The 12,453-nt window shown below is 38.8% G+C and overlaps 1 protein-coding gene across 1 annotated transcript in view; it reads left to right on the plus strand.

Annotated features, from left to right (window-relative positions):
• GADL1 (glutamate decarboxylase like 1) overlaps positions 1 to 12,453 on the plus strand; it is a gene marked incomplete at both ends in the record, with an annotated part of 265,368 nt that overhangs the window by 182,928 nt on the left and 69,987 nt on the right. The window contains one exon of the mRNA XM_082848395.1: positions 11,775 to 11,864. Within this exon, the coding sequence (XP_082704521.1) occupies positions 11,775 to 11,864 (90 nt within the window). The remainder of the gene's footprint in view (positions 1 to 11,774; positions 11,865 to 12,453) is intronic.

Here is a 12,453-nt window from a genome sequence, read left to right on the forward strand (position 1 = left end):
GAAGCAGATGGCAGTGAGAGTGTTAAGTGGAACATTACAAACAGTAAATGAACACAACCACACAGAGTATCTAGTACTTGAATATCTTTCCCTGAAAAGAACAAGAGTAATGCATATCTTCTTGAAGATGATTGAAACTTATCATTTCAAAGGAATTCTGCATTATTCATAGGCCCCTGAAAATCCTATCTTTATTTTTCCATGTTGGATCTAAGATCTAATATGTTTTCTTAGCGGTATATACTATCATTCACATGTTTATTTTGATCTCTTGGGAGAGTCCTGATTATTCAACTTTTTGTTTTTCTCTTCCTGAGTTCTGCCTTAGAAAGAGTTATTTAGGTTTCATAGACTTTCTGAGTTACAAAGGATCTTCAAGGACATCTAGTCAACTTCCTGCTCAGCGCAGGAAACCTCTCTTGATAGTTCTTGTAACAGGAAGTCAACTTCTGCCAGAACACTTCCTGTGTAAGAGTATTCACAGTTTATTCCTCTTCCAGGGAGCTCTAAATATTCATATTCTAATACTTACTGAATCCTACTATTAGGATTTGATATGTATCAAGCACATTGCAACTTACAGTTTTTTAAATATAGTTTTTATATAGTTTTATTAGATCATAACAACCTTCTATTTGCTAAATTCAGTGCACATCCTTTAATTTTCTTTTTGGACTTCTGCAGCATTTTGCACCATTATCCACTTCTTTCCTGTCTTGGTTCCTTTAACTTTGTTTCCCAGTTTTTCTCCTTTCCATGTGACTTTCTCTTCTAAGTCTCTGTGTGAAGGTCTCTTCATCTGGGGACTGCTTAAATGCTCTCCATTCTTTTGTCTTGGCCCTTTCCTGTGTCCATTTCCCTGAAATGTTTTATCCATGTCTAGAGCTTTGTCATCAATAGTCTCAATAATGTCTCCATCCCTGACTTGTCTCCTCAGCTTCAGTCCTTTGTATATAGGTATGTCCTGGAATTTTCCAGACTCCCACAGTCACCTCAAATTCATCATTTCTAAAGCTGAAGTGTAGCCATTTTCTTTACCAAAATTTTGATAAATTCATTTTCCAGATGAATTTTTGGAACTCTTTTCCATTAGAACTATGATTCATTTTCTTCTTTTTCATTAGAACTATGATTTATCTAAACCAAAGCCTCGATGTTGTCTTCACCTATTTCCCTTCTCTACTCCTAAAGCCACCACCTTAGTTCAGGCTCCCCTTACCACTCAGGTTGGTGCTGTCTCCCAACTCATCTGCTGCTTCCAGTCTTAGACCCCTTTATCCCATCTCCACACTGCAGCCACCCTGTGGGCTTTCTAATAAAATGAAATCTGTCCCCTAGACTGAAACTCTCCAGTTGCCTCTGAAATCAAGCCCAGACTCCCCAGCATGGCCATTGAGGAAGCCCTTTGTGAAAGGATGCCCATCTCTGTTTCCAGCATAACCCCTCTTCAGCACACCCTGCCATCTAGTCATTCCAAGTACTGGTCATCACCCTGAATACACCAGCTTCTACCTGTGTACTATTCGCTTTGCCAGGAATATTTCTTGGATTATGAGAAATTTCTTCTTTTAAAATACCCATACCATTGCAGCTTGATTGCCTGTACCTAGCTTTATCACTGCTCTCTGAGTTCCTGGAGATAAGCATAAAATGTAAGTCATGTTTCTCATCCCAATGCCTGGTCCAATATCTAGAACATATAAAAATTTTGAGTTATATTCTGTTTTTAAATCATATGAAATTGAACATTTCAGTTGCCCTTCTTTGGACATGCTATAACTTTTTTATGTTCCCCTTCTAATATGTAGGCAGAAATTAACACAGTGATGTGTCTCACCCAGTGAAGATTTTCAAGTGGGACTGTTTATCCACTTGAAAAGCACATCTTTCTACCAATATAGTTCCAAATAATAGTCACTACACTAGTAGAGTGCCTTCTGTGTGCCAGATGTGGTGGTAAATGTTGGAAATAATCTCTTTACTCATCAAACCAACTCTGTGGGGTAGACAATATAATCTCCATTTTATAGATTAGGAAGCTGAAGCTTAGAGAGTTTGACACTTGTCCAAGCAAAGACCTGGTGAAGTTGGGATTCAAACTGCATCCATGTGACTCCAAAACCCAGGCTTTTTGTGCTACTAAGTGCTGCCTTTGGAATTTTTCAGTAGTCTAATCAGTTACTTAAAACTTGTGAGCTTGAAGTCAGGTAAAATCCATCATGACCCCCTTCTCCATTCTATATTTGCATGATTGATCATTTCAGTCTATGTGCTAGAGTCTACATTTATACTTATTAAAAAGCATACTGCTAGTTTTTATTATTATTAATCATCATCATCGTTGTGATCTAATGATATTTCAGCAACAGAGATGAATTTCTTTTGACAAAACTCAGTTTTAGAGAATACAAGCTACTGTATCTTAGTGACCACTGACTTTTTTTCCCCCAAGGGTCTCATATTATTTACTCAATAATCCTTGCTGGAATTGACATCAAAGCACTGGCTTTATTTCTTGGAATATATCTCCTTTCTTTCTCTTTGAAAATCAGGATAGAATGAACCCATCTTTTCTTTGGTGACACTTCTCTACTTCTCCATGAATTTTTAAAGATGATGACAATGCTTTTACTGCTACAGGTTTTTTGTACCCTTCTCTATCATCCATCTGGTCTAGACACTTGGATTCCCTTTTATGCCTTCTCAATGTTGTGGTGTTAGACAATATGGACTAAATGTGGTCCTAAGACACCCAAGAGGTCAGACTTTTATATATGTATGGAATTAAGTGGCATGTGAATGGTTCTACTCTGAAAATACACTTTACTGCTTTGAAGCTACTTGAAGAAAGTCTATATAAAATAAAAGCTACAGAGGCAAAGAGACAGGAAAACTCAAATATGTTCCTAGTGGATATTCAAGGGATGTTTTTTCCAAGTTTTAATAATTTGGGGAATGCCTATAGTAAAGGTATTCCACCAAAGGGAGCATCAAATTTCCTCCAATGAAATGAAATGTCAAAAAGGCTTCACCAGTTTTCAAATATCATAGGACTGGAGCCATACCATTCTAAAAGAGACTGGGCAAAGATATCACAGATTTGTCACTTCCAAAATATCTAAATCGGGCTTCCCTGGTGGTGCAGTGGTTGAGAGTCTGCCTACTGATGCAGGGGACGCGGGTTTGTGCCCCGGTCTGGGAAGATCCCACATGCCATGGAGCAGCTGGGCCCGTGAGCCGTGGCCGCTGAGCCTGCGCGTCCGGAGCCTGTGCTCTGCAACGGGAGAGGCCACAATGAGAGGCCCGTGTACCGCAAAAAAAAAAAAAAAAAAGTATACACACACACACACACACACACACACACACATATATATATATATATATATATAAACCGAAACTTATTCAAGGAAGAAAATATAAAAGGTGGTTCAAAAGGACTAGGTCCTAACATAATATATAGAGCAGATCTGGTAGCAGATAGAAACTATTACAAAATGATTCATAATGTTGCCATGCAAATGAAAAAGAATGGCTTATTTAATGATGTATTAGGGTCCAATAAAAAGACAAAAACTGCACAGTAATCTGAAGTGGGAAAGTGCAATGTAAAGAATTATCGTGCTTGCTTTAGCAGCACATATATTAAAATCAGAACAATACAGAAAAGTTTAAGATGGTCCCTGTGCAAGGATGACATGCAGATCTGTGAAGAGTTCCATATTTTAAAAAAAGAATTATTAACAGTTGATTGGAGTCATGGGAGATTGCCTCGCAAGAGACCCTAAAAAATACAGAAATAGCAGATACTGTAAAGAACAGACATCACTCCTAGAATGGAGATGGAGCACTGAGCAAGAGGCCACCCCCACCCAGGGCTGAGATCCAAACTAGGTTGGAGAGGGTGCAGTGTGTCTCCCAAGATGACAGGGAAGTCCCCCAAGGTGTCACACAGGTGGGGTCTCTAGGAGTCCACCTCCTGGAGTGCTGGAGGACACTGATATCAGGGCACTGCCATATTTTAGAACTCACTCAAGCCATCCAAGGCAAGGTGCATCGCTGGCAGCCCTCCCTATGAAGTCCCCGGAGGAGAGTGTGCAAGAAAAACCATTTATGGTCATCCTCCTGTGACCAGGCTGCTGTGAAGCCGCCACAGGGCGTGGTGCTGGGGGAAGCTGTCAGGGGCCACTTGCTGCTGGTCACCAAAACTGCTGAAAAGAGCCCCTCCTACTGCAGGAGCCCCATGAGATGAGTGCACGTGACCAGGAGGAGACACCTCTTCCTTCTCCGTGTCCCTCCAGCACCCTCTGGTGATAAAGTCTCCGATTGGACCAGATGGCAAGGAGAAATATTTATAGAGTCCACCTCCATTATTGGAGAACATAAAGAACGGGTGGATTCGGAGCTGAGAAGCAATAAATTGATAACTGACATAAATGGCACCTGGAAAAAAATCTTCGTTGATATAAAGACGGAAATTCCTAGAATCTAGTGACAGATAATAACTGGTTTTTTCTACTTTCTAATCAACAGTAGTGACTTTATTTATTCACAAAAAGATTTATTCACATTTTAAACAATTGGAAGGCCAAGACATTCTATTCTAGAGAAACCAAATTAATCATAAATTAGAAAACCAAGTATAAATTGTGTAGATCTGTAAAGACTATTGTAGCTTCATGATAAATGTTTATGGAATTGACTTGAATTACAAAGTACCTTATTTGTTTTTTTATTTTTTTAATCATTTCTTTATTTTTCCCATGTTCAATATTAGTTATCTATCTTATACACATCAGTGTATACATGTCAATCCCAATCTCCCAATTCATCACACCACCACCACCACACCCCACCTTCCCCCCTTGGTGTCCATATGTTTGTTCTCTACATCTGTGTCTCTATTTCTGCCTTGCCACCTGGTTCATCTGTACCATTTTTCTAGGTTCCACATATATGTGTTAATATACGATATTTGTTTTTCTCTTTTTGACTTACTTCACTCTGTATAACAGTCTCTAGGTCCATCCATGTCTCTACAAATGGCCCAGTTTCGTTCCTTTTTATGGCTGAATAATATTTCATTGTATATTTGTACCACATCTTTTTTATCCATTTGTTTGTTGATGGGCATTTAGGTTGCTTCCATGACCTGGCTACTGTAAATAGTGTTGCAGTGAACATTGGGGTGCATGTGTCTTTTTGAATTATGGTTTTCTCAGGGTATATGCCCAGTAGTGGGATTGCTGGGTCATATGGTAGTTCTATTTTTAGTTTCTTAAGGAACCTCCATAATGTTCTCCATAGTGGCTGTATCAATTTACATTCTCACCAACAGTGCAAGAGGATTCCCTTTTCTCCATACCCTCTCTAGCATTTGTTGTTTGTAGATTTTCTGATGATGCTATTCTAACCAGTGTGAGGTGATACCTCATTGTAGTTTTGATTTACATTATCTAATAATTAGTGATGTTGAGCAGCTTTTCATTTGCCTCTTGGCCATCTGTATATCTTCTTTGGAGAAATGTCTATTTAGGTCTTCTGCCCATTTTTTGACTGGGTTGTTTGTTTTTTTAATATTGAGCTGCTTGAGCTGTTTATATATTTTGGAGATTAATCCTTTATCTGTTGATTCATTTGCAAATATTTTCTCCCATTCTGAAGGTTGCCTTTTCGTTTTGTTTCTAGTTTCTGTTGCTGTGCAAAAGCTTTTAAGATTCCTTAGGTCCCAATTGGTTATTTTTGTTTTTATTTCCATTGCTCTAGGAGGTGGGTCAAAAAAGATCTTGCTGTGATTTATGTCAAAGAGTGTTCTTCCTATGTTTTCCTCTGAGAGTTTTATAGTGTCTGGCCTTACATTTAGGTCTTTAATCCATTTTGAGTTTATTTTTGTGTATGGTGTTAGAGAGTGTTCTAATTTCATTCTTTTACATGTAGTTGTCCAGTTTTCCCAGCACCACGTATTGAAGAGACTGTCTTTCTCCACTGTATATCCTTGCCTCCTTTGTCATAGATTACCTGACCATAGGTGCGTGGGTTTATCGCTGGGCTTTCTATCCTGTTCCATTGATCTATATTCTTGTTTTTGTACCAGTACCATATTGTCTAGATTACTGTAGCTTTGTAGTATAGTCTGAAGTCAGGGAGTCTGATTTCTCCAGCTCCATTTTTTTCCCTCAAGATTGCTTTGACTATTTGGAATCTTTTGTGTTTCCCTACAAATTTTAAGATTTTTTGTTCTAGTTCTGTAAAAAATGCCACTGCTAATTTGATAGGCATTGCATTGAATCTGTAGATTGCTTTGGGTAGTATAGTCATTTTCACAATATTCATTCTTCCAATCCAAGAACATGGTATATCTCTCCATTTATTGGTATCATCTTTAATTTCTTTCTCAGTGTCTTATAGTTTTCTGCATACAGGTCGTTTGTCTCCCTAGGTAGGTTTATTCCTAGGTATTTTATTCTTTTTGTTGCATTGGTAAATGGGAGTGTTTCCTTAATTTCTCTTTCAGATTTTTCATCATTCGTGTATAGGAATGCAAGAGATTTCTGTGCATTAATTTTGTATCCTGCTACTTTACCAAAATCATTGATTAGCTCTAGTAGTTTTCTGGTGGCATCTTTAGGATTCTCTATGTGTAGTATCATGTCATCTTCGAACAATGACAGTTTTACTTCTTCTTTTCCGATTTGGATTCCTTTTATTTCTTTTTCTTCTCTGATTGCTGTGGCTAGGACTTCCAAAACTATATTGAATAGTAGTGGAGAGAGTGGACATCCTTGTCTTGTTCCTGATCTTAGAGGAAATGCTTTCAGTTTTTCACGATTGAGAATGATGTTTGCAATGGGTTTGTCATATATGACCTTTATTATGTTGAAGTATGTTTCCTCTATGCCCATTTTCTGTAGAGTTTTTATCATAACTGGGTGTTGAATTTTGTCAAAAGCTTTTTCTGCATCTAATGAGATGATCATATGTTTTTTATTCAATTTGTTAATATGGTGTATCACATTGATTGATTTGCATATGTTGAAGAATCCTTGCATCCCTGGGATAAATCCCACTTGGTCATGGTGTATGATCCTTTTAATTTGTTGTTGGATTCTCTTTGCTAGTATTTTGTTGAGGATTTTTGCATCTATATTCATCAGTGATACTGGTCTGTAATTTTCGTTTTTTGTAATATCTTTGTCTGATTTTGGTATCAGGGTGATGGTGGCCTCACAGAATGAGTTTGGGAGTGTTCCTTCCTCTGCAGTTTTTTGGAAGAGTTTGAGAAGGATGGGTGTTAGCTCTTCCCTAAATGTTTGATAGATTTCACCTGTGAAGCCATCTGGTCCTGGACTTTTGTTTGTTGGAGGATTTTTAATCTCAGTTTCAATTTCATTACTTGTGATTGGTCTGTTCATATTTTCTATTTCTTCCTGGTTCAGTCTTGGAAGGTTATACCCTTCTATGAATTTGTCCATTTCTTCCAGGTTGTTCATTTTATTGGCATAGAATTGCTTGTAGTAGTCTCTTAGGATGCTTTGTATTTCTGCGGTGTCTGTTGTAACTTCTCCTTTTTCATTTATAATTTTATTGATTTGAGTCCTCTCCCTCTTTTTCTTGATGAGTCTGGCTAATGGTTTATCAATTTTGTTTATCTTCTGAAAGAACCAGCTTTTAGTTTTATTGATCTTTGCTATGTTTTCTTTGTTTCTGATTCATTTATTTCTGCTCTGATCTTGATGATTTCTTTCATTCTGCTCATTTTGGGTTTTGTTTTTTCTTCTTTCTCTAGTTCCTTTAGGTGTAAGGTTAGATTATTTATTTGAGGTTTTTCTTGTATTTTGAGGTAGACTTGCATAGCTATAAACTTCCCTCTTAGTACTGCTTTTGCTGTATCCCATAGGTTTTGGATAGTCGTGTTTTCATTGTCATTTGTCTCTAGGTATTTTTTGAGTTCCTCATTGATTTCATCAGTGATCTCTTGGTTATTTAGTAACGTATTGTTTAGCCTCCACGTGTTTGTGTTTTTTACGTTTTTTTCCCAGTAATTCATTTCTAATCTCATAGCGTTGTGGTCAGGAAAGATGCTTGATATGATTGCAATTTTCTTAAATTTACTGAGGCTTGGTTTGTGACCCAAGATGTGATGTATCCTGGAGAATGTTCCTTGTGCACTTGAAAAGAAAGGGTAATCTGTTGTTTTTGGATGGAATGTCCTATAAATATCAATTAAATCTCTCATGTCTATTGTGTCATTTAAAGTTTCTGTTCCCTTATTTATTTTCATTTTGGATCATCTGTCCATTGGTGTAAGTGAGGTGTTAAAGTCCCCCACTATTATTATGTTACTGTCGATTACCTCTTTTAGAGCTGTTAGCGTTGCCTTATGTATTGAGGTGCTCCTATGTTGGGTGCATATATATTTATAATTGTTATATGTTCTTCTTGGATTGATCCCTTGATCATTATGTAGTGTCTTTCCTTGTCTCTTGTAACATTCTTTAAAGTCTGTTTAATCTGATATGAGTATTGGTACTCCAACTTTCTTTTGATTTCCATTTGCATGGAATATCTTTTTCCATCCCCTCATTTTCAGTGTGTATGTGTCCCTAGGTCTGAAATGGGTCTCTTGTAGATGGCATATTTATGGGTCTTGTTTTTGTATCCATTCAGCAAGCCTGCATCCTTTGGTTGGAGCATTTAATCCATTCACGTTAAGGTAATTATCAATATGTATGTTCCTATGACCATTTTCTTAATTTTGGGGGGTTTGTTTTTGTAGGTCCTTTTCTTCTCTTGTGTTTCCCACTTAGAGAAGTTCCTTTAGCATTTGTTGTAGAGCTGGTTTGGTGGTGCTGAATTCTCTTAGCTTTTGCTTGTCAGTAAAGCTTTTGATTTCTCCATCAAATCTGAATGAGATCCTTGCTGGGTAGAGTTATCTTGGTTGTAGGTTCTTCCCTTTCATCACTTTAAGTATATCATGCCACTCCCTTGTGGCTTGTAGGGTTTCTGCTGAGAAACCAGCTGTTAACCTTATGGGAGTTCCCTTGTATGTTATTTGTCCTTTTTCCCTTGCTGCTTTGAATAATTTTTCTTTTTCTTTAATTTTTGCCAATTTGATTACTATGTGTCTCAGCATGTTTTTCCTTGGGTTTGTCCTGTATGGGACTCGCTGTGCTTCCTGGACTTGGGTGGCTATTTCCTTTCCCATGTTAGGGAAGTTTTCGACTATAATCTCTTCCAATATTTTCTCGGGTCCTTTCTCTCTTCTCCTCTGGGACCCCTATAAAGCGAATGTTGTTGCATTTAAGGTTGTCACAGAGGTCTCTTAGGCTGTCTTCCTTTCTTTTCATTCTTTTTTGTTTATTCTGTTCCACGGCAGTGAATTCCACCATTCTGTCTTCCAGGTCACTTATCCGTTCTTCTGCCTCAGTTATTCTGCTATTGAATCCTTCTAGTGTAGTTTCATTTCAGTTATTGAATTGTTCTTCTGCCTCAGTTATTCTGCTATTGATTCCTTCTAGTGTAGTTTCATTTCGGTTATTGTATGGTTCATCTCTGTTTGTTTGTTCTTTAATTCTTCTAGATCTTTGTTAAACATTTCTTGCATCTTCTCGATCTTTGCCTCCATTCTTTTTCCGAGGTCCTGGATCATCTTCACTATCATTTTTCTGAATTCTTTTTCTGGAAGGTTGCCTATCTCCACCTCATTTAGTTGTTTTTTTGGGTTTTTTTCTTGTTCCTTCATCTGGTACATAGCCCTCTGCCCTTTCATCTTGTCTATCTTTCTGTGAATGTGATTTTTGTTCTGAGGGCTGCAGGATTGTAGTTCTTGCTTCTGCTGTCTGCCCTCTGGTGGATAAGGCTATCTAATAGGCTTGTATAAGTTTCCTGATGGGAGGGACTGGTGGTAGGTAGAGCTAGGTGTTGCTCCAGGTGGGCAGCGCTCAGTAAAACTTTAATCTGCTTGACTGCTGATGGGTGGGGCTGGGTTCCCTCCCTGTTGGTTGTTTGACCTGAGGCAACCCAACGCTGGAGCCTACCTGGGCTCTTTGGTGGGGCTAATGACAGACCCTGGGAGGGCTCACGCCAAGGAGTACTTCCCAGAACTTCTGCTGCCAGTGTCCTTGTCCCTACTGTGAGCCACATCCACTGCCCGCCTCTGCAGGAGACCCTCCAACACTAGCAGGTAGGTCTGGTTCAGTCTCCTATGGAGTCACTGCTCCTTCCCCTGGGTCCCGATGTGCACACTACTTTGTGTGTGCCCTCCAAGAGTGGAGTCTCTGTTTTCCCCCGTCCTGTCGAAGTCCTGCAATCAAATCTCACTTAGCTTTAAAGTCTAATTCTCTAGGAATTCCTCCTCCTGTTGCCGGACCCCCAGGTTGGGAAGCCTGACGTGGGTCTCAGAACCTTCACTCCAGTTGGTGGACTTCTGTGGTATAAGTGTTCTCTAGTCTGTGAGTCACCCACCCAGCAGTTATGGGATTTGATTGTACTGTGATTGCACCCCTCCTACCGTCTCACTGTGGCTTCTCCTTTGTCTTTGGATGTGGGGTATCTTTTTTTGGTGAGTTCCAGTGTCTTCCTGTCGATGATTGTCCAGCAGCTAGTTGTGATTCTGGTGTTTTCACAAGAGGGAGTGAGAGCACATCCTTCTGGTCCGCCATCTTGGTTCCTCATCTGTTTGTTTGTTCTTTCTGTAGCTCCTTTTCTTTCTTTTAGTCAAATTCAATAAGCCTGTTACAAACTTCAAATGTGAAGGGATGATCAGATCAAGAGCTTACCTTGTTGAGCTTGAATGTTTTGGGCTATCAGTTGTAATTTAAAATCCACTAAAATCAAAACTCTTTATAGTACCAGTTTTGATTTTAAGATGTGAGGTGATAGCTGTTTCTTCTCTGTGAAATACTTTGAAACTTTATACTGACAATGGAGCATAACTTGGTTATTGAGAACTATTATAACACCATTTATTACCTACAAACTGTGTTTGTGGTGGGAAAATGGCAGTCATTTCAAAAACTGTCAGCATGAAAAATCAGATGAGGAAGGTGCTGAGTGGGTGGGCATGACCCAGCATGACCCAGTTCTTCAGCCATTTCTATGATGGACTTATTCAGGTCTGGGTGTTCTGAGCCCAGGTGCTGAGAGTCTTCATTTTGAGCAAGCCATCTAGCAGACTCACACCCTTCCTGATACTGATACTTGAGAGCCAGTAGTCAAACTGATGGCCTTTTTTTTTCCTTCTGATGCTGTATTGGCCAGGGTCACAGCAGGGCTGGTTAAGTGGAGCCCAAGTACATCATATGTTACCGACTCACAGGTAATTGGGGATTTTGTATTTGTCAAGTGTAGCAGGTAATAGAAGACAACTTTGGCCACCTTAAGTAGAGAAGAAATTATTGGAACGATATGGTGGTGTGAGATATAACTTAAGGATTAGGGTTGAAGAGGGATGAACCACGGTATCTCTAGGTATATATGTATCAGATGCTAACTAATGGTTAGTTAGAGCTGGGATGAGTTAGCTTCAAACTTCATTATGTTTATTTTTGATCTTGTGCACATTCCTTACCCAGAGGGGAGAGCACTCTCTGGCTGCACCCATCTGAGAAGAAAATTTCTCAATAAGCTGTTATCAAAAGTAAGGCTGAACGGATGTCTAATCTATCAGATTCTGATGTTATCAACGTAAGACACACATGATGACTCAAAGAAACTAGCTAAGAGTTGAATTGCATTCTAAGATTAATTAAAAACTTTCAAACTTTCTTCATCTTCAGCCTGAATATGCCAATGTTTGCTTTTGGTACATTCCACCGAGCCTCAGAGAGATGGAGGAAGGACCTGAATTCTGGGCAAAACTTCATTTGGTGAGTGATAAGGATATTGCATTTTTTCCTTTGGATGAAATAGAGTCAATGCCCATTGTCTATTGATCCTATAAATGATTTGGTACTTGCAAGAACTTCTTGAGGATCTAGAGAGGTTGTTCTTAGTATATTAAAAGTTAATGACATGCCAAACAGTTGTGAGCATTTGTTAAAATAAATCAAGATACTTGACACACACATATTCAAAATAATTGTGCTGTTTGCAAGAGAGTGGTAGAATTTATCAGAAGTTCTAATTCACAGTGCACTTCAGAGCACATGATCTGGTAATGGTTAATGTCGTATGATGAATGGCTTCTTCCTTAAACTCTGCTGGTGCATGTCTGTGACTGCTTGCATCACTTCACTAGCAGATAATGTTAAAGTCTAAATCTGGTACCCTTTGTGAGTGTGAGACTTTCTCTTCTTTCCACCAAGGGGCTTATGTGATAAAAAAGAAAAGAAATGTCAGCAATGAATTTCAATTGATCATTGAACTAAATGTGACTTGCAAACCCCTCCTTACCCTCAGTGTGGAAATCAATGATAGTTTTAACAGCTTTGATAGGTGATAGCCCTTCTCCTTGCC

Source organism: Leucopleurus acutus (assembly GCF_964270905.1).
Source record: "Leucopleurus acutus genome assembly, chromosome: 10".
Lineage (NCBI taxonomy): Eukaryota > Metazoa > Chordata > Mammalia > Artiodactyla > Delphinidae > Leucopleurus > Leucopleurus acutus.